At 45.9% G+C, this 23523-nt stretch overlaps 1 protein-coding gene across 12 annotated transcripts in view; it reads left to right on the forward strand.

Moving 5' to 3' along the window:
- Nucleotides 1-23523, forward strand: part of TACC1 (transforming acidic coiled-coil containing protein 1) — a 112853-nt gene that overhangs the window by 38533 nt on the left and 50797 nt on the right. For 3 of the 12 annotated variants that reach the window (XM_073798574.1, XM_073798577.1, XM_073798578.1), the window contains exons 2-3: nt 15504-15690; nt 16661-16776. The exons of 1 other annotated variant lie outside the window; for it this stretch is intronic. In XM_073798574.1, coding sequence (XP_073654675.1) covers nt 15530-15690; nt 16661-16776 — 277 coding nt within the window. In that variant the 5' untranslated portion in view covers nt 15504-15529. Of the gene's footprint in view, nt 1-14134; nt 15691-16660; nt 16777-23523 lie in introns of those variants that run through there. 8 more of the 12 variants (XM_033848719.2, XM_019921454.3, XM_019921455.3 and 5 more) reach the window with 4 other exon arrangements.

Consider the following 23523-nt stretch of genomic DNA (forward strand, 5'->3'; position numbering starts at 1 on the left):
GATCCAAACCAGTCAAAACCAAGTAAGTCAAAGAAGGACCCAAATGAAGGAGTCACCGTCTTAAGCCACGTGGCTTGTTTGGTCATCTTCTGTAACGGAGTTTCAACTTCCCCAGAAGAGTTAATTCGGGTGCAGCAGGTGGTGTTGACCACAGGACAGACCCTTCCTTGCTCCGCTAGAGGATAATCAGGGACTTTCCTGTTACCAAGAACAACTTCGGCCAGAAAGTCTGAGGATTTTGGTTCGGCAGCTGTCACCTTAGCAGTGGATTCTGCAGTGTTTTCAGGAGTTGAGGAGAGGTTCCTGGTCATAGCTTCATGTACATTTACTCCAAACCAGGGAAGTAGGGCACTGCCAAGGGAAGTGAATCCTAAATCATGAGAGACTCCTGTTAAGGCTTTTCTAACTGGACAAGGCAAATTCAGGGGAGTTGACCAATGATGTGTCTTTGTTTGTTGGTGAACAGTTCGGGGCACAGTTAGAGAACCTAAGAGGCACCGCCTGGCCGTGCACCAGCCATCTAGGCATCCATAGGCCCAAGGAGAATGATAACCACCACAGACGAAGGTAAATCCTGCCAGAGCGCCAACCACTTTCACTAAGGTGGTTAATGAGCTCATTCTCAGGAATTGTTGCATTTGCCCATTCAAGCTAGGGGTTCGTCAGGTTTTGTAGTGCATTCAGGAAGTACATCTCCTACCCTGAAATTAAAAGTTACTCTAAATTCCAGAGGTCACCTGTCTTAACAGTGGCCTGGGAGATATGGACGATGGCATTATCTTTCCAGGCCAATGTCACCATAAAGGAAGGAAAACGAGAAGAAAGGGTTGCATGTTTAGTTGAAGTGTGAAGTCTTGATCCTGTGTCTTGGGAGGACGCAAGTCCTCAATGTTGGCTAAGTCTCTTCCTAGTCAATTTGATTTTGAGGTCTCTGGCCTGTGTAGAGGACCAGGTATCAGTGGAGACTTCTTCAGCTGTGAGATATATACCTTTGGTTCAAGTCATCTGGGTAGTGAAGAGGACCTGGTATAGTCCCTTCCAGGGAGATTCAAGGGCAATCTTTGTTCTTAGTGATTCCAAATCAGAAGGGTGGGAGGAAATTGGACAACTTAGTTAGGAGAGACGTAGCCAGCTATTGGAGGAAACTAGAAGAATTCAGGGCACAGTCCATAACAAAACCTCAAAAACAATTAGCCGAACTAGCATCTAATATCTAGGAAGGTGCAAATATAATTTTTCTCTCTTCAATTACCCCATTTCTTTTAACCAAAGATAATCACAGTAAAACTAACTTGCTTCCATTAATCTTGGCCTTATTATTTACGTAAGTGCAGCAAGAATAGTGATTGACCATATAAGCTCTTTTAAAGACTGCTTTGCTGGAACTTTTCATAAGGAATCTCAGATTGACCTTTTAAAAGCCTCTGAGGCCAGGAAGCCAAGCCACGGACTTACCATTAGAGTTTACCTGCAATACCTATAGTTTGGGTGAATTCCTCTCTTCTCAAGGTCCCCCCCAAATATCCTGAGGTTCCTGAGCCATCAGGCAGTGACCTTTCTTACTCACCTAGAAGTAAGTCCTCCAGGAACCTTATAAGCAAGGTACCAGGCTGATTTTTCCAAGCAGTTTTTAAAGCTATACAATTTGATATGTGTGTGTGTGTGTGTGTGTGTGTGTGTGTGTGTGTGTGTGTGTGTATACATCCTCAGAGCTATGTCTGAATTTATACACATCTCTCTCAGATATAAGACTTGGTAATATAGTCAACGTTTCCAGTTGTGTCCTCTTACAAGGAGAACATATTCTTATTGAACTTATGCAAATAATGAATTACATTGCCATGAAAAGAATACCCAAGATTTTGCAAATTCTGGAAGGATCAGGTAAGGAGAAAAAGTAAACGTTTCACCTTTGTTTACAAAGATATACTTTACAAAATTGCTGTAAGTCATAGAGAGCTTAAGAGGAAAGATTTCCTCAAATCTGGAAAAACTAAACATTAAGGAACCAGCAGTGCTTCAAACAAAAATATTATTAAGAATTATGATCATCCTCAGTTCATTCAGTCCCATGTAATTATACTCGTTCTGCTTGAATTCTGTTCAGTTTTATGATCTTAGAGTTATTAGAAACCTGTACGTGTCAAAGTCCTTTCCCTGAATCTCCTTGAAGATGAAGTACTATTGTAGGAACACTTTTGCAAAAACATCTAAGACAAAACTCTGTAAATGACAAAGACTTTTAAAATACCCATTGTTAAAGATCTGATAAGAGTTCATTTGATAAGGAAATGTAGTTATCTCTGTGATGTACAACAGTTTAAGAGAATAACTAGACTTATGACTGATAACATTATACCACAACATCAGATTTCCAGGAATTGCACAGTTTCTAGAACACTTACAAAATATACCTATACAAATACAACATCAAGAGGGCTTAGTATTACTTTCTTATTTGACAATGCCCATGTAATTTAACATCTCAAATAAGCCTAATTAGTTTAACTTCTCCTTTTTTATAAGGAGAGAGAGAACAGATCTTTTGAGATGTTCCAGGCACCCTCTGGAAAATTTCGAAGTTGGTTCAAGATCAAAAAAACTTTATTATAATTTAATTTTTTGGCATTTGCCAAAAACATCAAAGGTTTCAAAACACTTGGTCAAATAGGATCATAGGTAACTGTGAAACAATACTTAGTTATTCATTTAACCAAACTGACAATTGAAGACTTTGCAGGCAAATATAGAAAGTTAAGTAGTTGTCACAGACAATTATTTTGGCAAAACACAGAATCTTCACTTTCTAGGCAGATTACTTAAAATGTAAAGAAACTTTCACGACTGTTCTCAAAGCAGACCAAAATCTAAAAAAAAAAAAAAAATTAGTCTTTTTAACAGAGAAAAAACCAGTTTTCATTTTGCACCAAAATTCATTTCATTTTTTTAAACTTAAATAAATTAATTCCAATATTAGCCATCTTGATCACACATAAAATTCCTTTACCAAGATTCCTTTTCCACAATCCGTCTACAGTTTTGTCCTATGTTTTTCCTCTTTCCCGTTCTGAAATAACCAGTCTCACTGTAGGACAAACTTTCTTTTCCTTAACAAAAATGCACCTCCATTCCTCATACCTTCTTTCATCAAAAACACACATCCGGGGCTTCCCTGGTGGCGCAGTGGTTGAGAGTCCGCCTGCCGATGCAGGGGACACAGGTTTGTGCCCCAGTCCGGGAAGATCCCACATGCTGCGGAGTGGCTGGGTCCGTGAGCCATGGCCGCTGAGCCTGCGCGTCCGGAGCCTGTGCGCTGCAATGGGAGAGGCCACAACAGTGAGAGGCACGCATACCGCAAAAAAAAACCCTCCAAAACAAAAAACAACAAAAAACACACATCCTGCTCTCCTTTCACACAGAGATGTTTCTTTTATTATTTCTAGTAGCTCTAATTTTACTATATATATTAGAATTTTTAACTCTAAAAAAACCTTAATTTTTAGTGAAAATAAAGAGGTAAACAACTGTGAACTATCTTTTATATTAGCATTCTGTGGCTTGACAACTTTGTAAATACTTTTTATAATCTGTAGAAACAATTGCTTTCTCATAGTAAATTTTTCAGTGTAGCACAAAACATATTTACTAATAAACCCAAGTATCTTTAGTTCCTCTGTAAAAGGAAGCCCCAAATGGACAAACCTGTGTTCAGTAATTATTTAATCTTATCTGGAAATGATCTAGATATTTAATAACTATCTGTCATCTAATTTAACTTAGTGAAACTTTAAGGTTTCAGGTTACCGAAAAGATTTGGGGAAACAATTTCAAAAGTTCACATAAAAACTTTTATTCCACTGTATCTATTTAATTCACTTGTTCTTGATAATTATGTTTAGACTAACCACAAAAACTTCATAAGACATTAAACAAAGTCAACCGTCATCCCAAGCTATTTTTCTTGTTGACATATTTCTTTTATTTTTATTTTTTTTTGCGGTACGCGGGCCTCTCACTATTGTGGCCTCTCCCGTTGTGGGGCACAGGCTCCGGACGCGCAGGCTCAGCGGGCCCAGCCGCTCCGCGGCACGTGGGATCTTCCCGGACCGGGGCACGAACCTGTGTCCCCTGCATCGGCAGGCGGACTCTCAACCACTGCGCCACTGGGGAAGCCCCTATTGCTGACATATTTCATGACAGAGATAACATGAACTTCTTTGACCAATAAACCCAAGTTGTATGTCGGCATTATTTTAATACTGATCATTCTAAAGACATACCTATTTTAATTAATCCAAAAAACTTAAACTACCTTTTATTTGCCAAAGATTATCTCAGATCACGTGAACTTGCAAAACATTTGGGTTAGCTTCTATTATATTTCTGAGAGTTTTAAGAATCCTTTATACATACAAGTGCTTAATTCTCTTCAAGCCAGTTAAATAGGGCTCTTTTACAAATTAATTTAGTAATACCATCTGAAGGTGGAAAAAGCATGTCTCTACAACACATGTACAGAGACATACATACACACGCAGACAGATGCAAACAGAGACCTTATAGCTTCTGTTTAACAATGTAGCCATGAATCAGGTAGTTATAAAAGAGAATGGATCCAAATTACATTTCTAGCAGAAGGAATAATCTAAGGTTGCCTGCTCAGATGGCTAAAGCTTTTTATTAATATTTATGGAGAAGACGTTTAGGATTTTTCAGTTGCCTAAGTTTCAAGTTTTCAGTTGCCTTTACCCCTTTTGTTTTCCTTCTGATAAGAAGTACCTCCCTTAAGTTGGTATTTTAAAGAGGTGACCTAAATAAGCGTTCCTGGAGCCAGAGTTCTGATTTTGCAAAGATATGTGAGATAAAGACACTTGCTTTTAATTCCTCAAGGAATTGGGCTGCAACTTAAATGATATCATAGGCTGGTCCACCCATAAATCCTTTTACAGGGGCTTTAGAAGGTTTTTCTTTCCCTCTGGATACACAGTTTTATTTTAGCTTAGGGAAGAAGGCCTAAAAAAAATTTGTACCAGGCTCTGCAGTTTGGCTAGTTTCTGACCACAGAGCTACTTTGTAGCTGTCAGGCGGGACAAACAGTAAATATTTCTGGCAGTATTGAACAACCACTTGGACTCAAGAGGCATCTCCAAAGAGGGTACTGAAACCGAGCAGGACCCTGTGAGGCTCTTGGGCAAGGAAGCCTTTCTGTGTCCCCTATTTCTTGTTTGTAGGGAATAGACTCCAGCCCCCATAACCTTCCCTGAGTTCCAAAGGGCAGGTTCGAATAGTTCTTAATCAGGGAAGGGAGGGGATGCAGAGAAAGGGGAGGAGAGCACCTAAGGCCAGACTGAAGGAGTGCAGGCCCTGCACACACCCTGCTCCTTATCAGCAACGCTGTCCTTGAAACATTGCCATAAAACTCCTCACCAGATCCTCTCGGGTTGGGACACACAGTGTCTGAGGCATGAGCCCCCTGTGTCCCCCTTTGCCTGGCAAAGCAGTAAAGCTGTTCTTTTCTACTTCACCCAAAACTTTGTCTCCAAGATTCAGTTGAGCACCAGTGCACCGAGGCTGAGTTTTCGGCATCAGTACAAAAGATATTTTATTTTCCTCTCTCTACCGGGTACTAGAGACAGCTCTGGAAGAGCTGTCTCTGATAAGAATTCTCACCCTTAGGTGGTTTCTGCCACTTTCTCCAGGATCCCATCTATAGGTTCCACGTGGAGTTTACATAGAGAGTGTAGCACCTGTATCTACCAGAATTTGGCCAGGTTTCTCATTCATTTCAATTTTAGTTTTCCTTGGCTGTTCAAGTGGTTTACCAGAAAATTCTTCAGAGACTCATCAACTCTGGGAAGGGCCCATAAGAGGGTCCTCCTTTGAGAGCAGTAGATATGGGGGTGTCTGCACGGCCACTAAATTGGTGGACTTTTGTTTACGGTATTGTGGTCTCTTCAGAATGGAAAGACTTTCAGACAGAGGATTACTAGAAGAAAGTGAGGGCTGCAAGGAGAATAGAGGGGAGCAGTACGAGTGATGTTGGTCTCACACTTCTGTTTCAGGTACGTCTTGTGTTTAGCTTTCCATTATCTGTTTTGCAGTGAATCTTTCCGTGGAGCTATTTTGGAACTGTGAAGCCTTTCGGAGGCTTCTGCATGCTGATGGACATAGGTATCCCATTCTGTTTTTGATTTGGGAGCCTTTGCTTTTAAGTGCACTTGTTTTTTTTTAAGTGCACTTCTTAAATGATCTTATCTACATGGACCTTTTGTCACAGTGCTCATTGTAATTCTAGGTTGTCTTTAGTAAGATTTTGCCATTTTTGTAGGCGTTTATAGCTTCCAAAGCTATAGTTCTTAGACATAAGATAAGCAGCTGTGCTGAAAGGTAGCACGCTGGACTCTTTGGAGCGTAAAGGTCCCATTCCTTTTTTCTGTTTGTTTCTTCCTTCTGCTAAGCCTTTGGGTCTCTTGGAGCCACACTCATAACTAAAAGGGTTGCGCTGCTGGGTTGGGGACTGTGCAGTGCCTTACAGTGTACCTCACTGCCTGGAAACTTTCTTGAGCTTGGTAGGTGACCTAGTGTCAGGACCTAACCTGTCCTGTGACTACCTTATCCTAACACAGAGTCTTTGAGTTAGGTGGCGGGTGCCCTAATGGCCTGTAAGTGTTTGATCCATGCCCACCAATTCTGGCAGCTTTTCTGGCTTCTGAGATTCCCACTAGCAGTAGCCTTTATGTACCCAAAATGAGACAAATGCGCACCTTAACAAACCAGCCGTAACCAAGAGACGTTACTGCGGACTGGCCACACCACCAGCAATTCCCAACCCGGAACTGGGGACTGGGGAGGGCACTGAACCACAAGTGAGGACGGCGGACTGGAAGGGGTTTCCAGAAGGGGGAATCGCAGACGGGAATGCCAACTAGTTGGGAGCTCAATGCAAAGAGAGCCGAGCTCAGAACCGAGAAGCATTTACACGCAGCCTTTGGAAATGGTGGGAAAGACTGGGAACTCAGAGGGCTCTCCAGGCAGCAGACCTGTGTTTCTCATTGTCCCCGAAGCTGTCAGAAGTTCACTTGGGATCCCATCACTGACACCAAATCTGTTAAAAAACAAAATTCAGTTGAGTACATTGAAAGGTCAAATTGGCTCCTTTCCATGATCCATGAATCGGGCAGCACCCCATGGAGCCAATAGGAGGGAGCTCCCCAGAGCTGCACAAAGTGAAAGGCTTTTATGGACAGAAGGGGCAGGAAAGGGCAACTAGCAAAGAGTGGATTGTTTCAGGCAAGGTCACCTCCCTTTGGGAGGCAGCAGGGGGCTATGAGGTGTTTACCTCTCTAGGGCTGCCCAGGGAATTCCAGACTGTCTGATTAAGATCACATTCCTGGGAGGGACTGACTCTGCCGTCAGGTTAGGTATTAAGTCTCGGTTTGGTGCCGTGAGCTTAGCACATGTGACTCCATCTGGGGCTTATTGTCTCTTTTTTTAACCGGAAGTACACCAAAAAGAGACAGCATCCCCAAAAGAAAAATGTTACAATTATTCTTTTGCATCCCCCTCGTGAAGTGCACCTTTTACATCCTGGCCCAACTTTGTATGTCTTTGAGGAGGTTCCTGTGCATCAGTAGGGATCCCTGGGAAAATCTCCCTTTTTTACGGCATCTTTGCTGCTGGTACGAGGATGTCACACTTTGGTCACCAGTCGCTTACATTAGACCCATGGGCTGCCCGCTGGGTCTTCCTCTCCTCTCCTTTCCACCTGTGGCATGTCATCCAAGCTCATTGCTTCTTGTTTTAACCTCTGGCAGGTCTGGATTCTCTGAGTATGGGCCTCCTGGGTTAAAACTTCCTTGTAACTGATGGGGGAAGAGAATCTTTTATTGGTACCTCTTTCAGATTCGAAAATTCATCTGTAATCAGCCTAAAGCATCGTTCCCGGAGTGGAGCTTGACCGTACCTGGGGAAGAGGAGGGGGAGAGATGGGTGCAAACGCACAGGGATAATTTCTCATGTAACTTCAAGGAAGTCATGATCTTCTCAAGTCCTTCCTTACTAAGCCCAGATCAAGAGCCCCTGCTTTAGAGGTTGAAAATGTAGCCAACTTGTCCTGCTTTTTTTTTTAAGCCGGAATAATACCTTCCTCATGAGATTGTGGGGCAAGGGGGCGGGGACTAAGATGAGATAGTGCTTGCAAAGCGCTCATGATGGTGTCGACACATAGGATGCAGTTATAACTGCTCACGTCTCTGCTGGGTTTGGATGATCTTACTGGTTTCCACGAGTTCCTTAGGTAATAACAGTGTGAGCTTTGGGTTGCCACTATTTTCCTCAGCCTGTCTGTTCGCCTTTTAATTTGAAGGCAGACGTTCAGGAGCTTTCGTCTTCCTATGGTGGATTGTTTCAGGCAAGGTCACCTCCCTTTGGGAGGCAGCAGGGGGCTATGAGGTGTTTACCTCCCTAGGGCTGCCCTGGGAATTCCAGACTGTCTGGTTCAAAATCTGCGATCTTTATTTGGTGTGTGATTTCGTGAATTGCTCCAAAGTTTGGACAGTCATCCTTCTGACAGAGCTTTGACAGATTCTGTTGCTTCTAGATTGTTTTCTCCCCATGGTTTGACTTGTATTATTTAGCCATCTAATCCATCTGGAATTTATGTTGGTATATGCTCTGAGGTAAGTGTTGAATTTGGGCTTTTTCCCATTGCCAACCAATTATTCTTCAACCATTAAGTAATCTTCCGTTCCCCACTGTATCGTAACCTCTTCTCTATCATATAACAACTTCCTATATCTTACAGGGTTTTTTTCTGGGCTTTCTGTTCTGTTTCACAGAACAAAGATATGCCTATTTTTGCATAAACGTGTCTTAATATCTTGCATAACTAATCCCCTTCTTGACATTTTTTAAAAGAATCTAAAGTATGCTTACCAGTTTATTTTTCCAGATAAATTTTTGAAAACTATTGAGAAATCCTCAGAAAAATCCCCTAAGAATTTTGATGGACATCGCATTACACCTATAAATTAATTGAGTAGGACTGCCGTCTCTACGATATTTAATTTGACCAACTTGGAACATTGTTATGTCTTCCTATCCAGCTAGTCATTTAGCTTATATTTATTAGCAGTGTGTTAATATTTGACACTTTTACAAATTTTAACACCCACAAAAAGGACAGGTTTCCCCTCTCCCTGCTTTGTACTATAACAGAGATGTAAAAGAATGTATTTTCCTTAAATTTTCACACACATGTAGTTTCAGAACCAAATTATGGCAGTTAAACTTTTAGCATAAAAAGATAAAAGCTGGAAGTAACAGTAGGCTGCATATCATGTCATGGAATTTGCTTCTTAGTTTCTGATCTTTTTCTTTTCTTTTTATTTTTTTTTGCTGTACGCGGGCTCTCACTCTTGTGGCCTCTCCCGTTGCGGAACACAGGCACCGGACGCACAAGCTCAGCGGCCATGGCTCACGGGCCCAGCCGCTCCGCGGCATGTGGGATCTTCCCGGACCGGGGCACGAACCTGTGTCGCCTGCATCGGCAGGCGGACTCTCAACCACTGCGCCACCAGGGAAGCCCTGATCTTTTTCTTTTAGAAACACAAGAAGATTTTTGGTCACAAACACACAAGGTCCTGTGATGAAATTTCCCCCACGTGCCCAGAGTGAGGATTTCAGTGGAGTGGGTTTCCCAGTTACTTTGGAAATCTTCTTGCGGTTTTATTCTTTCTTCTGAGAGGATACCTCTCTCCACATCCTCCTACCAGTGACTCTCTGCTGCCCTTTCCAAGTGCCCTCCCAATCTGTACCTTCTAACTACTTGGTGACAGTGTTTTGTAAATGAAAATGGGGACAAGTCTTTATGTGGCCACTGGGTAGAATACTTTGTTTTTGTGATACAGAAAAAAATAGATGAGAGAGAGGATCTGACGAGAGCTGTTCACCAGAGCAAAATCTGGAGCAGGTCTCCTAGGTGGGGAGCTTGGCCAACTCTTTAATGGATGCAATCTGAATCCCTTTTAATCTTCTTGGAGCTCTGAAAGAGTTTAGCTATGGACATAAATCCAACTTTTCTGTTTTAAAAAAATGAGAAAGGAGGTTCTCTTCAGGATGTAATTTTCAGTGTAAACGCATTCTACAAATTCCCTGATTTGGGCGTGTTTGGGTGGTGGAGGGAAGATTGTGATTCTCTAGGTGATGATAGCCTCCAGGTAAAGGATAACATCGGATCTTGCAAGGTTAAGACTGTAACCTGAACTTACTTGAATACCTCAGATGCCGTTGTTGGCAGAGGCAGCTCTTCACTGGTGGAGTGAGGTATTCCTAGTTGTGACTTTGCAGCCCGTGCAAGGTAAGCAGGAAGTCAGGACTGCAGCAGCAGCAAGAAATTGAGAGGGCCGTCCAGCTGATGGAACCACAAGCTACCAAGGGGCTCCAAGGGCTTTCTGCTTTCTTCCGATTTGATACAAAGCAAAGGAAAGGGTACTGAAAGGTAGGAGACTAGGGTTCAGTTCTGTGGCGCAGTTTCAGGCAGGTGGCTGCCCTTTCTGCTTCAGTTACCTCATCGGCAAACTGAGAATGAGAAAACCTGCCCCACTACCAGAGAATGATTGTAGAGATCGGATGAAACTTTATTATGTAAGATACTCCTATCATTGCATCTTAGAGATCTTCATCACTTAAATATTCGAGTAGAAAAAGGTTAAGGATTGAGGGTGTTTAGCTCAGTGATCGGGCTGATGGAGTGAGCACACGCCCAGAGTGCCCCACCGCGTCTTGGAAGCTCAGTCCGTGGACAGGGTGGCTCTCGAAAAGCAGGGTGGGGAGGGGACATGGTCTGTCGAGGTTCCGCTGAGGCACCTAATCCTAGTTGCCATTGGCCGTTTCAAGTCGCTATGGGCCCATGCTTTTTCTCAGGCCTTCAGAGATGCCCTGCCCCTTTGGTGACATCATCAATCTGACATTTCATGTTAATTGAATTAGGTGTATCTTATGCTCAACGAATTCGTCAATTGTTAGGAAATACAGATGAGTTGATCATCAACAGATGAGTTGATGGGTCTGCCTGCCTGACCTTTAAAGTCACCAGCGGTGACTTTATCTCTGTGATTCCCTAGTGCCACCCTGGTCCCACCCTCATCCTCTCCGGAACATCATCTGGTACACACGGGCGGTCAGAAATTCACCGACTGTCTCATTTCACTGGCTGTCGGAAATGGTTTTCTTCACAATAGCAGTTTTCTCTTCCTTCTGTTGTAAATTGTGCTTGGATTGCTCACAGCTCCAATTCTTCTTCTTTATTCATTTATTTATTTAAATAAAAAAAAATTTTTTTGGCCGCACTACGCAGCTTGTGGGATTTTAGTTCCCGGACCAGGGACGGAGTGAAAGATAAGGATGCTAATTCCAGTTCTGCTTCTTTACCCTCTGGAGGAGAAGCCGTCTGCCTTCTTCAGGCGGCTTGGGGCAGGGAAAACAGCACTTTCAGGCGTCTCCCAGTCTTCACTCCTTCCATCCCAGCCCGCAGGTTGTTACCAGAATGGTCTTTCTAAATGGAAGTGTTTTTTACTGGCTCCAAAGCGTGATGACTCCCCTCGGCCCATCCGGGGTCCGTGGGCCACGCAGGCGCACAAAGTGGCTTTTGTTTGTCCTGCGCCGCGATGGCCTCCACAAGGTTTAAAACAATTGAAATTAGTAAGAACACGAACGCTTAGGGACTTCCCCGGCGGTCCAGTGGTTAGGACTCTGCGCTTCCACCGCAGGGGACACGGGTTCGATTCCTGGTCGGGGAACTAAGATGCCTCATGCCACACGGCCAAACAAACAAACATGGAAGCTTGGAAGATGTCTTATAAAAGCCAGGATTTGGGTTTCTCTTGGGAGATTGTTAGATGGGCACCAGGAACTGGGTCGGGCCGCCCCTTAGCCTCCTCAGGGTTCTCCAGCTGCCACCCAGGCCTCGTCGCTCCCTCACACTATCTAGGTAGGGACTTGTGTTTGCTCCCCCTACTGCAAGATCCAGTTCAATCTGAGTTAGGATCTACTCCTGAACAGTAGAAGGATCCTTCCCGGTCAGGCCCCACCCTGCCTCCGCCCTCCCCTCCTGCCACATTCCCCCAGACATTCGCACAGTAGCTGCGCCACTGAAGGGATAGCTGTTTGCCTGTGTGAATTTGCTTACTCATATATTTTATCTTATTTTATTTTATTTTACTTTTTACCAAAGAGACCCATTTCACAGACCCCTCTGGAGCATCCCTTAGCGGCGAGGTATGTGCCTGGCCGGGCCACCTGTGTGGAGTGTTTCAGGGAGTTTCATTTTAGATTTTCATGGTGTATTGATCCAAAGCTTCTGTGAAGGCCAAGGAGCAGAGGAAGGAAGAGAACGGACGGGCCGTTCCTGTGCTTACGGTCACTTCCAAAACAAAGACATTCCATTTGCAGACGTTCTGCTCCTTGAAGCTAAGGGCTTAGCAGCAAAATGATGGTTTTCCTTGGTTGTCAAACATTGCCCAGTCTTTACCAGAGTTACCAGAAAATTGACATATCAGCCTCATTATTTGTTCTAGACAATAAAAATAATTCAGGCTATAGAGTAATTACTTTATTGCTGTTCACGTTAAGTCCAGGAGTTTGCAGAGATTTTCAGAAATCTGGGCATTTACCTCTTTAATTTCAAGAAATTGCTGTGTAGCCGGGGCTTTGTCTTGCTGGGGCCATCACTCGTCTGGCTTCTGTGCTACGCTGGTTCAAAACCTTGATTCCCCGGAAGTCAGGCTTTAGGAGTTTAGGTCACCCTGGCCAAGCTTAGAAGGTCCGCTGTAAACTGGAATATTCATTTTCTGCACATTTACACAACACCCTACCGGGTGTGTGGCCCTGTCCTGATTTCTGGGGAAACAAAAATAAATCATGAATATGACGTGGTCCCTGCCGTTTAAAAGCTTATGGTCCAGAAGTGGGAGAGACATGTAAACAAATATGTTATATGTAGTGCGCTAAGTGTAGGGTGACCTTGTGTCCTGGGACGTCCTGGTTTATGCCTGTTGTCCTGGTGTAGCTATTAATGGTACCCTATTTCAAAACTACCTAGGGGCCACAGTCGAAGTCCCTCTGAATGTTCGGGGTGTAGAGATGGTAGAAAGCAGGGAGAAATCAGTCTGTTTTCCCAGGGTAGACACCTGCGCTGGGTGAGGAAGGAAGTTTGGGCAGTCAAGGCCTGGGGGCTTGACATGGGGATGGAGGCCAGGGCGGGGGGTGGGGGGGTTGGGGAAGAGGGTGCAAAACTGCAGGCAAAAGGGAGATTGTTGCTGATGCAGCAGTTAGTTGGCTCAAGCTGGTCATTGTTTCCCAAATTTATCCTGTGGAAGAAATTCCCCAGGACACTTGGTCAAAATACAGATTTCCAGAATCTGCTGGCAATTTGGATTTGGACTTTTAAAGAGGGGCCCCAGATGATTCTTGGACATATTAAAGTTCAGAACCAATTCTGTAGAGATTATGGCTACCACTACAAAGGGTCGGAGGAGAGCGGAGCAGGAATAGCGAGACTAGAGCGCAAGTCACAGATCAGCCAGGCAAGGGTGACCCCAGCCGAGACGACCCTCAGAGGTAGAACCAATTGGACACATTTACAGTAGATCTATGAAAACTAGGGAGTGTGGGAATTATGTCAGTCACAGTGGGGATGCAGAGGAGGGAAAAGTTTCGAGAACCGCTCAGGAGGAAGAACGAACAGGACCTACTATACGCCAGCTACAGATTTACATGGGCAACAAAACACGTGTCAGATCCAGGAACTTGGGGGGAACCTTACAATCTGAAGGTTTGTGTGGTGAGCCATAAACCAAAAAATATGACCAGTTGGATAGTATTGTGGCGTATTTCATGCAGACCCGAAAAAAAAACGACTCCTGCTTATTTCTCATCTTTGTAGTCTCCAGTACGGTCAAGACAGTTGTATTTATCTCTGGGAAGGAGCTGGATGAATTCTAAAGCATCCAGACACCCCAGCCCTCTAGTCTAGAGTGCAGGCGAACCCCCATCCGTCTGTTATGGTGAGACTACCTGCCACGCCTGATCTTGCGTTATTTTTGCTTTTGTTTTTGTTATCAAATGTGTAAGACAGTCATGATTCATCAACAGTTTGCTGTGCCAACCCCTTTCAGTGGAGACGTCCGTGTGGCAGTTTCAGCCTGACTTTGTTCTAAATTCTGGAGCTGCTGTCTCTGTGGGAACGTGCAACTCTGGAAATTACAGTAGTACAAGAAACGCCTTATCCAGGCAAGGAGATCATGAAGCCTGGTTGTTTGAGGCAGGTTCGCTTGGTGCCTTGGTGATTCTGAGAGGCGCAATCCCTAAGTAGAATCCCTTGATAGAAAATGAAGAAAATCGGAGGAGAGCTCTGCTACTTCCCTGCCTCTCCCTTCAAACACAGAGGGTTTTTTATTTTGAAGGTTGAAATCATTAGGCCTGTTGGCAGACTTCGGAAGCAGCAAACGGAGTCAGAGACCAAACACTTAGAAGTCATGCCTCAAAAAGGAGAATGGGAAACGGATCAAGCTCTAATTTCACAGGGTAATTTAGCACCCTTTACCCAAGACCTCGCCACGGCAGTTCCACCAGTGAGGACTGAGGAGCCACAAAGCATCTAAAATCCCAGCCCTTGGCTACTCTTGCAGCGTTGCTGAGGGATCTGAAGGTTGAAGGTGAACAGGCTGAAATCTTCCACGCCGTCCTATTAGGGAGGGGAAAACACAGTCAACAGCGGCCTCAGAGTTTTTTATAATAAGGGGCTGAACTTCTCTGCGATCCAGTACCACTAACGCCATTAAGTCGCAGTAGCAAGATGAGAAAATAAAAATAAAAAGGGAAGGAGGCACAGTCCAGCGTGCACGTACACGGAAAACGGATCTTCCCGGCGCCCGGGTGCTCGGCCAGCGGCCAGGGTCTTAGCAGAGAAGCCCCTTCCCGCAGGGAGGGCGCGACCACTGTGGCGCGAAGCCGGGGGGATCCGGCGGGCGCGCGCGCTTCAAAGTGCCGCCGCCGCGGGCGCCCCCGTCCGCGGGCGAGAGTAGTACGGTCCGAGGGGGCGGCTCCTGGGGCGCGGCTCCGCCGCAGCTGATGCGCGCCCAGCCGGCCGAGAGGCGGGAGCCGGGAGCCGGGAGCCGGGCCGCAGGGACCGGGAGCAGCTGAGCCGCCGTGCAGCCAAGGCCGAGCCGCCGGGGGTCGTGGGCCCGGGCCCCGAGGAGGCCCCAGGAGAGGCATCTCCCCCGCGGGAGTCGCCGGGCGCGGGGGCGCCGTGGCCGCACGTTCAGGAAAGAGGACGCGGAGGAAGCGGCGCTGCCAGCCGGAGGAGAGGAAGCGCTCCACCCGGGCCCCCGACGGCGCTCGTTTAACCACATCCGCGCCTCTGCTGGAAACGCGTCCGGGCGCCTGTCACCGGTTCCCTCCATTTTGAAAGGGAAAAAGGGCTCTCCCCTTTCCCATCCTCCTAGGAGCCGGAGCCGGAGGAGCCGCGCTCATGGCGTTCAGCCCCTGGCAGATCCTGTCCCCAGTGCAGTGGGCGAAATGGACGTGGTCCGCGGTGCGCGGCGGGGTCGCCGGAGAGGACGAGGCCGGAGGGCCCGAGGGCGACCCCGAGGAGGAGGACTCGCAAGCCGAGACCAAATCCTTGAGTTTCAGGCAAGTACACGCGTTCCTGCCAAAATGCAAACGCGCTGCTATCCATCCATCCATCTGCGGCTCAGTCTGTGTGCGTGTGTGTGGTCGCCACCCGCGTAACCGTGTTCATGGCAATGCTGCGTCCCTGTCTGTAACCAGGTCCCCGCTGTGCCTTCGAAGGTTCAGGATGTTCTGTCCTCCCGGGTATTTTTCTTCCCCCCGTTTCAGTATGATCTTTCTGAACCTAACCCAGAATCTGCAGTGTCTCTGCATCCCCGTCTGCCTCGGTCACTTTCTCTAAGCTTCGAGCCCCCAGCCCCCCGCCCCTACACACACACACACACACACACACACACACACACAGTCGTGGGTCACACCCGGTGGAACTTGGGGCCTTCCCTGTGGGGAAGAAGTCGCTCCCAGGCCCTCCTGGGGGTTCCCCTGTGTCCCGAAAATGCAGCCTTAGTAAAGAAGGTCGCGTGATGACAGGCTCCTGGCAGCTGGTGAGAAATGGTGGTGTCTGCTGAGCTGTCACCCGTGTGATTGCGGAAGGCAGGTGACAGCATCCTCGGCCTCTGGCCGGGTGAGTTCCAGACAGGTAGAGGCCTACCAAAGAAAAAGGCATCATGGCAAATATTGGCTTAATTTTTTTAGAACGAGGGGGCAATTTAATTTTTCAACCTCCAGGAAAGGGCTCTTGTGAGAAAAGGAGTCTGTTGAAGGGGCTTTTTTGGGGTATCAGAGGGAAGGATGACCTCAAAAAAAATGGTGCTGGAAAAAGTCTCCTGAGGATGGAGGAGATTTCAGGGAGACAGGAGGCCAGACAGAAGCCCGAGGAGGGCGCGGCAGCAGCTCCCACAGGCCAGCCCATGCTGAGGACGCGCAGGTTGTAAAATTAGGCAAAAATACTGGACTTTGCGGATATGTAGACTATAAAGGGTGTCGGAAATACCGTTGAAAGTGGTAATTCCTCATTTTTCCCCCTTGGCAGCTCGGATTCTGAAGGTAATTTTGAGACACCTGAAGCCGAAACGCCCATCAGATCACCTTGCAAGGAATCCTGTGATTCACACCTAGGACTGGCAGGCCCTGGGGCCAAAACCCAAGGTAAAGAAAGACTTTCCTTTTTGGCCTTATTTTGTTTAAAGGTTTGAAAATGTTAATGAGGGAAGGAAAAGTGTTAATTTAGGGCCATTTGCAAAGGTTGGGATTATCTCCTTACTAAGCCGGAGCTGTTTGAAAGCTCCTGGCTCATTTGAAACGGTTTTCTTGTTTATTTGTTTATTTTTTTTTTACGAATGTGGTGGTCAGAGGCTTTCTTCCCGAAGTAGGCTGTACATTTGCAGTATGAGATGATCATTATCAGAACATTCCTGCTGGGCCCTTCCCCTCGGCCCCTAAACAACAAAACTGTGTGTGGTGATGCCCTGGTGGAGGCATGTTTAGCGTTGGCTTCACACGTTTCTCAGGCCAACTCACTTTCTACAGGGTGTGGCTGGAGACAAGAATTATAGGTAAGAGTTGACTTTTTTAGATGAGGAGGACGCTTAAGAGGCTGTTTCAAAGTTGTTTACTGCTCCCTCTTCCACCAGGGGTGGTAGTGAGACCCTGAGTCCACCCGAGATGGGAGATTCTCCCCCGGCCCCTCAGAGCCCAGCCTGGAGCCTGCCCTTCATCTGCAGAAGCTATTGCTGTTCCGCTTCATTAGTAGAAACCCTTTTTGTCACACAGCCAGTTTTGAGTAAAATTTCACCTGTCCTGATCGAATGCATTTAGCTATCCAGTAAACAGAGTGGGCTGGGCTTCAGCAGTGAAACAGTCCCGATCTCCGCAAGCCAGCGTTACAGAGGGAGACGGGCCTCTTAGAGTTTAAGCAAAATGTATATGTCAGCTTGTCCTAAGGATTTTGGAGAAAAATAAAGCAGGGGAAGGGGGAACAGAGCGGGGGCGGGTAGGAGGCGCTGAAGGCCGATGTGGGGTGGGGGAGCCCAAATGATCAGGGGACTTGAGCAGAGCCCTGAAGGAGGATTGAGGGGAACAGCTGTGCAGGTTCCCGAGAAATCTTCCAGCAGAGGATGGCACCTGCGAAGGTCTGAGACAGCAGCAGCCTGCGCGTGGGCCGGCGCGTGGTGGCAGGGTGGCAGCATGTTCGAGGACCAGGGAAGAGGCCAGGGTGGCTGCAGCGATCTGCTGGGCAGGGAGCTCTGGGAGCCACAGTCAGCCGGGTCGGGGGAGGCCTGGGTCACCTCGTAACGAGGCACTGATTTTCCTCCTGAGTGAGACAGGAAGGGGCTGCCTTTCAAAAGTGCCACAAACAAACGGGGCGGCTTGAAGCAACAGAAATTGATTCTCTCACAGCTCTGGAGGCCAGAAGTCCGAAATCAAGGTGTTGGCAGGGCCATGCTCCCTCCAAAGGCTCTAGGCAAGGATTCTTCCTTGTTTCTTCTAGCTTCTGGTGGTTGCCAGCAGTTCTCGGTGTTCCTTGGCCTGTGGCAGCAAAACTTCCCTCTCTGCCTCCTTCATTCCATGGCCAGCTCCTCCCTGTGTGTCTCTGTGTCTTCCATGTGGCTTACTTATAAGGACACCAGTCATTGGGTTTAGGGGCCACCCTAATCCAGGTTGACCTCCTCTTAACTGGATTACTGCAAAGATACCACAGTGGAGCCCTGAGCCACGTGGGTTTGAGCTGTGCGGGTCCACTCACACAGGTTTTTTTCAGTAAGTATGTTCTAGAGTACTACACGATCCACGGTTGGTTGAATCTGAGGGTGCAGCACCGCTGATGTGGAGGGTTTTCAGCGGTGCTGGGTGGTCGGGGGTCGGAACCCCTAACCGCCACGTTGTTCAAGGCTCAGCTGTACTTCCGGATGAGGCCACATTCCAAGGTGTGGGGAGTTAGGGCTTGAGCTTGTCTTTTGGAGGAGCACAGTCCAGCCCACAGCAGAGGGCTCTGAGCAGAGGGATGATGCCTTGACTCCTTTGTCAAAGGCTGGCGGGCTGCTGCCTGGAGACGGGCGTCTAGGAGGGATGTCCTTTTCACATGCTTTTTCTATTCCAGTGTCTGTCACTGCCACCTGCAGTGACAAGGTAGAGCCAGCTTTCAGTTATCCAGTTACCTAGTTTTTGATCTGATCATGAATTTATTCTCCCAACAGTGATTCTGTTTTCTTGCTTAGCAGCTTCCTCATGGGTCGCCACGGGAGGTCAGGTTCCCTGTGCTGGACTTCGTGACGGAGCTGGAATTACTGGGGAAGTGATATCAGCTTTTTGTGATGTGGTTTTGCTTTAATGGTGAGCTCCATACCGTGCTGCCCTGCTGGAACTCCCCCGACTGTCCCCGGGCTGCTTTGTACCATGGGTTCAGGCAGAGACCGTGTGGGAACAGGCAGGTTTGCGTGTGGGAGGACTTGTGTGTGGCACTTTGCTGTGTAGCAATCTCAGTGACAGAGATGCCGCTTCATAGCTTCCCTTTTTCTTCTCTCAGGATTGGCAGATCAGAATGGAGATTTGAAAGCCTGAGAGAACTATTCTGTGACCTTCCCCTCAAATTCAAATAAAGCTCACAAGACACGTTAAGTAGCTGTTTGAAAGCCTCTTTGAATTGCTCAGCCTGGGCCGCCCCCTTCCTCACCATCCTGTCAGCTGGTAGTCTGATTCATCCTGACAGATTCTTTGCTAATTGAATGGAGGCCAGTATGGCGCAGGCCCCCAGAACCACACAGACCCAATTGTTTGGTCCTTCCTGTGCCACTGACTCATTTTTACAAGTTTTAGTAACTTGTAGCTCATACTCTCTTTTTCACTCTTTCTAGAAGTTTTCCTTTTGTGTCTTTTGTTTGTTTGTTTCTGGCCACACCGTGCGGCTTGCAGGATCTTAGTTCCCCAACCAGGGATTGAACCCGTGACCCCTGCAGTGGAAGCGCAGAGTCCTAACTACTGGAGCCCCAGGGAATTCCTGAAGTTTTCCTTTTAGAGAGTTTATGAACCAAGAAAGCTCAGTGGAGGAGATCATGATTGCGGACCATGAATATGGCAGGGGTACATCCTAGGAAACAGCCACTACATATTATGAAATCTTTCAATTTAGGGTCTTTAGATAACAGCATGATTCCTCATCAGCCTGGCAGTATCCTGCCTTCTAGGGTTTCTTCTCCCGAACACCCAGTCCTTGTCCAGAGCCCTGTTGATGGCCTTGTCATGCATACACAGTACGTGTAAAAATACAGCCAAAGCACAAGGCTGACCAGGAAAGAGATCAGTGGACAAAAGTTTCTGGAGTCTAATGTTTAAGTCTAATTTCTGGGCCTGGATGGTTCTCTTTCTCCAAAAATTGTGGATTATTTGGCTCCTGATAAGGTTAGTCTTTCATGTTTCTGTGGTTCAGGACATGGGGCAACAGCAGGTATAGATCATGTAAGACTCTGTCTTCTCTGGGGATGATCTATGAGTTGTTAGCTGGTCAGGGTTGGAATTAACATATGTAGAAGATCCTGGCTTCCTGGTGTGGAAGGGCCCTCACATGTGTGGCTGCATCCCATGTGCTGTACCCACGGGCTCCATCCCAACCTCCATCTAATTCTTTGAACTTGGGGAAACATCTACATCTATTTTGAACTAATTTTTTTTTTATTGGAAGCTTTTTAGGGACCTAAAGTGTCTGAACTCTATACAGACGTATCTCATGGTACTACACTTCCCAGATACAACATTTTTTACAGGTCAAAGGTTTGTGGCAACCCCTGCATTGTCAGATGATGTTTAGCATTTTTTAGTAATAAAGTGCTTTTTACTTAAAGGATATATATTGTCTTTTTAGACATAATGCTATTGCATACTTAATTACAGTATAGTATAAACATAACTTTTTTTATGCACTGGGAAAACAACAACAGAATGCATGTGCCTCACTTTATATGCAATACTTGCTTTATTTCAGTGGTCTGGAACCAAACCCGCAGTATCCCTGAGATGGGCCTGTAATAACTCTTCTTAAGGCAGGATTGTATGCCATACTAGGAATTAGACAGTGGATGAGGTTGTACGGCTTTTTTAAGCCACAGATAGAAGCCGGTTTCAGACTAACTGTTAAAATAAAACTGTAGGCCAAGAAGTTTCTTGAATGTACCAGAATGTGGCTATAGTGCTTGGGCTGATAGCTCTGTGTTTGCTGTCTGTCTGCCTTCCTCCGCAAAGGGTGTTTAAATTGCTGGTGTTAACTCTTTCTCTTTGCTGGGAGATGTATCAGTAAGGAGACATCACCTAGGAAAGGACTTTTGAAAGGCACAATCTCAAGTTCATCTGTTTTTTGTTGTTTGGGTTTTTTTGGTGCTATGGACTGTGGTTTTGTCCAGTGTTTCGGGTCATAAAAGCGAAAGCTGCAGTGGCTGTCCTCTGTTAATTGACACCTCCCCTCAACACACACACACACATCCCTTTATTTACAGGTTGTTACCTTTCTTTGAGAGAGGGAATTTTAATTCACGCTGAAGCTCTCTATGCCCTTGGAACAAAACTACCCTGTTTGATGTGTTGATTAGATGGCTAGATATTCCAGACACACACTGTGGTCCTCCAGAACCGAAGGAGAGAGATAAACAGGGTCAGTGCATAGGTATCTACTGCTGGAGGCCTGTGGGGACTGCAGACTTGTTTGCCGACACAGTTTGGGTTAGTCTAAATCAGGCATCAGCCAATCGTGGCTCATAGGCCAAATCTGGCCTGCTGTTGCCTTTTGCTGTTCTGCCTGAGAGCTGAGAATGGTTTCTGCATTTTTAAATGGTGGAGAAACATATTTTGTTTGAAAAATATATGGAAGTTCAGATTTCAGGGCCCATAAATGAGGTTTCGTCGGCACGCAGCCACACTTGTGCATTTCGCTGTTGTCTGGCTGCTTTTGCACTAAGATAGCAGGTTGAGTACTCGGAATAGAGACTGAAAGAAAGATGGGCAAAAGCCTCAAATATTTACTGTTTGGCTCTTTACAGAAGAGTTTGCCGACTGAGATCCACACTTACGACAATTTTGGTAAAATTATAAAGTTTAAGTAATTAAACTTCATTTAAAAAAAGCTACAAGGCTGTAGCTGATTAACAGATGAACTGTGGGCGCTGGGTGCCCTTCCTGTAGGCCTGAATGGTCAGGTAAGGCATCACGGAGAGACTAGTTTGGGCTGGCTGTTGGTCTCCCTTGCAAAACAATGTTTTGGTCTGTCAATATACCTAATTTTCAATTGACTAAAAGATCTGAGAAGAAAGGAAATTAGGGAAGAATGGGGAGAATTTTGGAATCATTTAAGTACAAGTACAATCATAGAGGCTTTTCACTTTTGCCCATTAAGTGTATTTAATGTAACTTTGGGTGTTTGTGCGTTTGTAATTTGACTGTTGCTGTGGTGTATTGTTGGTATAGGTTGTGTGGTTGATATGATGTCTTTATTGGATTGTTTTAGACTATCTATATAAGACCTAGAAGGGAGATCTTATTAAAATCTGAGCCTTAGATTTTTGATTCTAAGGCTTTGGGCTACATGTATAAGCAAACATTATGCAAACATTTTTCATGAGGTACTTCTTGAAATGTTCTAGTCGAAACTATGAGTGTGGTTCTCCTAGGGATTTAGTTTGACGTCCTTTCCCTGCTCCTACCGCAGGGATTGCTTTATTAGAATGTCCTAGAAGTAATGAGACTAATAAGGACCCTTAATGTTACCTAGTCCGACAGTTCAACCCATGTGGCTCCTTTGACAGCATTCCAGGTTAATGCTCTTTTTATTTTTATTTTCAGTTTTTTTATGTGATAGGCTTTTTCACAATTTAAATTTTTATATTGCACTATTTTAGATTATTGTAAGAGAAAACATCTCAACGATAGGCTTGAAAACCTCAGCTACATGATACAATTCCCCCCCCCCCCCCCCCCCCACCGGTTTAATGTTTGTAGCTATCAGCTTGGAGGTTCTCACTAGTTAGTAAATGGGATCAGGCCATGTTTCTCTGTTGCTTTATTTATAACAATGTAAAGGAGCCATGTAGGGAGCATCTCTACCTCTATATGGTGCTCGACCCAGGGACAATGTACTCTTGGGGGAAAAGTATCATTTTTCCAGCAGAGACTCAGAGAGTGTTGAATAAAACACTTGGGGGCAGGGGCAGAGTGTGCCTGCCGGAAGTGAAGATTTTAGTAACTGTCAAAGCAGTATTATTCTTTTAAGGTGAATAGCAAATTCAAGACCTTCTTAAATATTGTAATGATTGAACTCACCTCAGATTTGCATTTCCCGATTTGGGGCTTACCTGAGCATCAAATAAAGCAGTATAACTTTCTTTGATAGCTTCTGGTGGTGGAGGCATTTTCTCTGGTGTATGGGCAGGGGGTGTCAGCAGCCCTGCTAAAATTACGTTGCTACCACTTAATGTTCCACATAAAAAATGGATGTGGTCTAAAGCCATTTAAACATTTAAAGAGCAGTCATAGTACCTTTTCCAAGTGATCAATAATACTGTTCATAGGAAGCCCTAGCAGTATATGCCATTTCATCACGGTCTTCTAAACTCAGATTAGTGACTTAGTGATGGGAGATCATGGTTGATCCACCCAAATCAGCTGTCTCTGTGGGGATTTGATAACTGTTAACCTTGGGCCTAGGAGGGGATTGCCGTTTCTGAGTTCAAGGTCTCACCCTCACCTTGGGGTGGACATGAACCTAATTTTATGGCCTCTCACAAACATGATTAGATCCCCAGAGCCTAGATTGATGATGGCCAGACTCACAAGAGGATAGTAGCCAAACGGAGTATTTCATTAATTCACAAATGGAAAATGTATTCTGGCAGTTCTGCTTGGCAGACGCAGACA

The sequence above is a fragment of the Tursiops truncatus genome, chromosome 21 (genome assembly GCF_011762595.2).
Source record: "Tursiops truncatus isolate mTurTru1 chromosome 21, mTurTru1.mat.Y, whole genome shotgun sequence".
Classification (NCBI taxonomy): Eukaryota; Metazoa; Chordata; class Mammalia; order Artiodactyla; family Delphinidae; genus Tursiops; species Tursiops truncatus.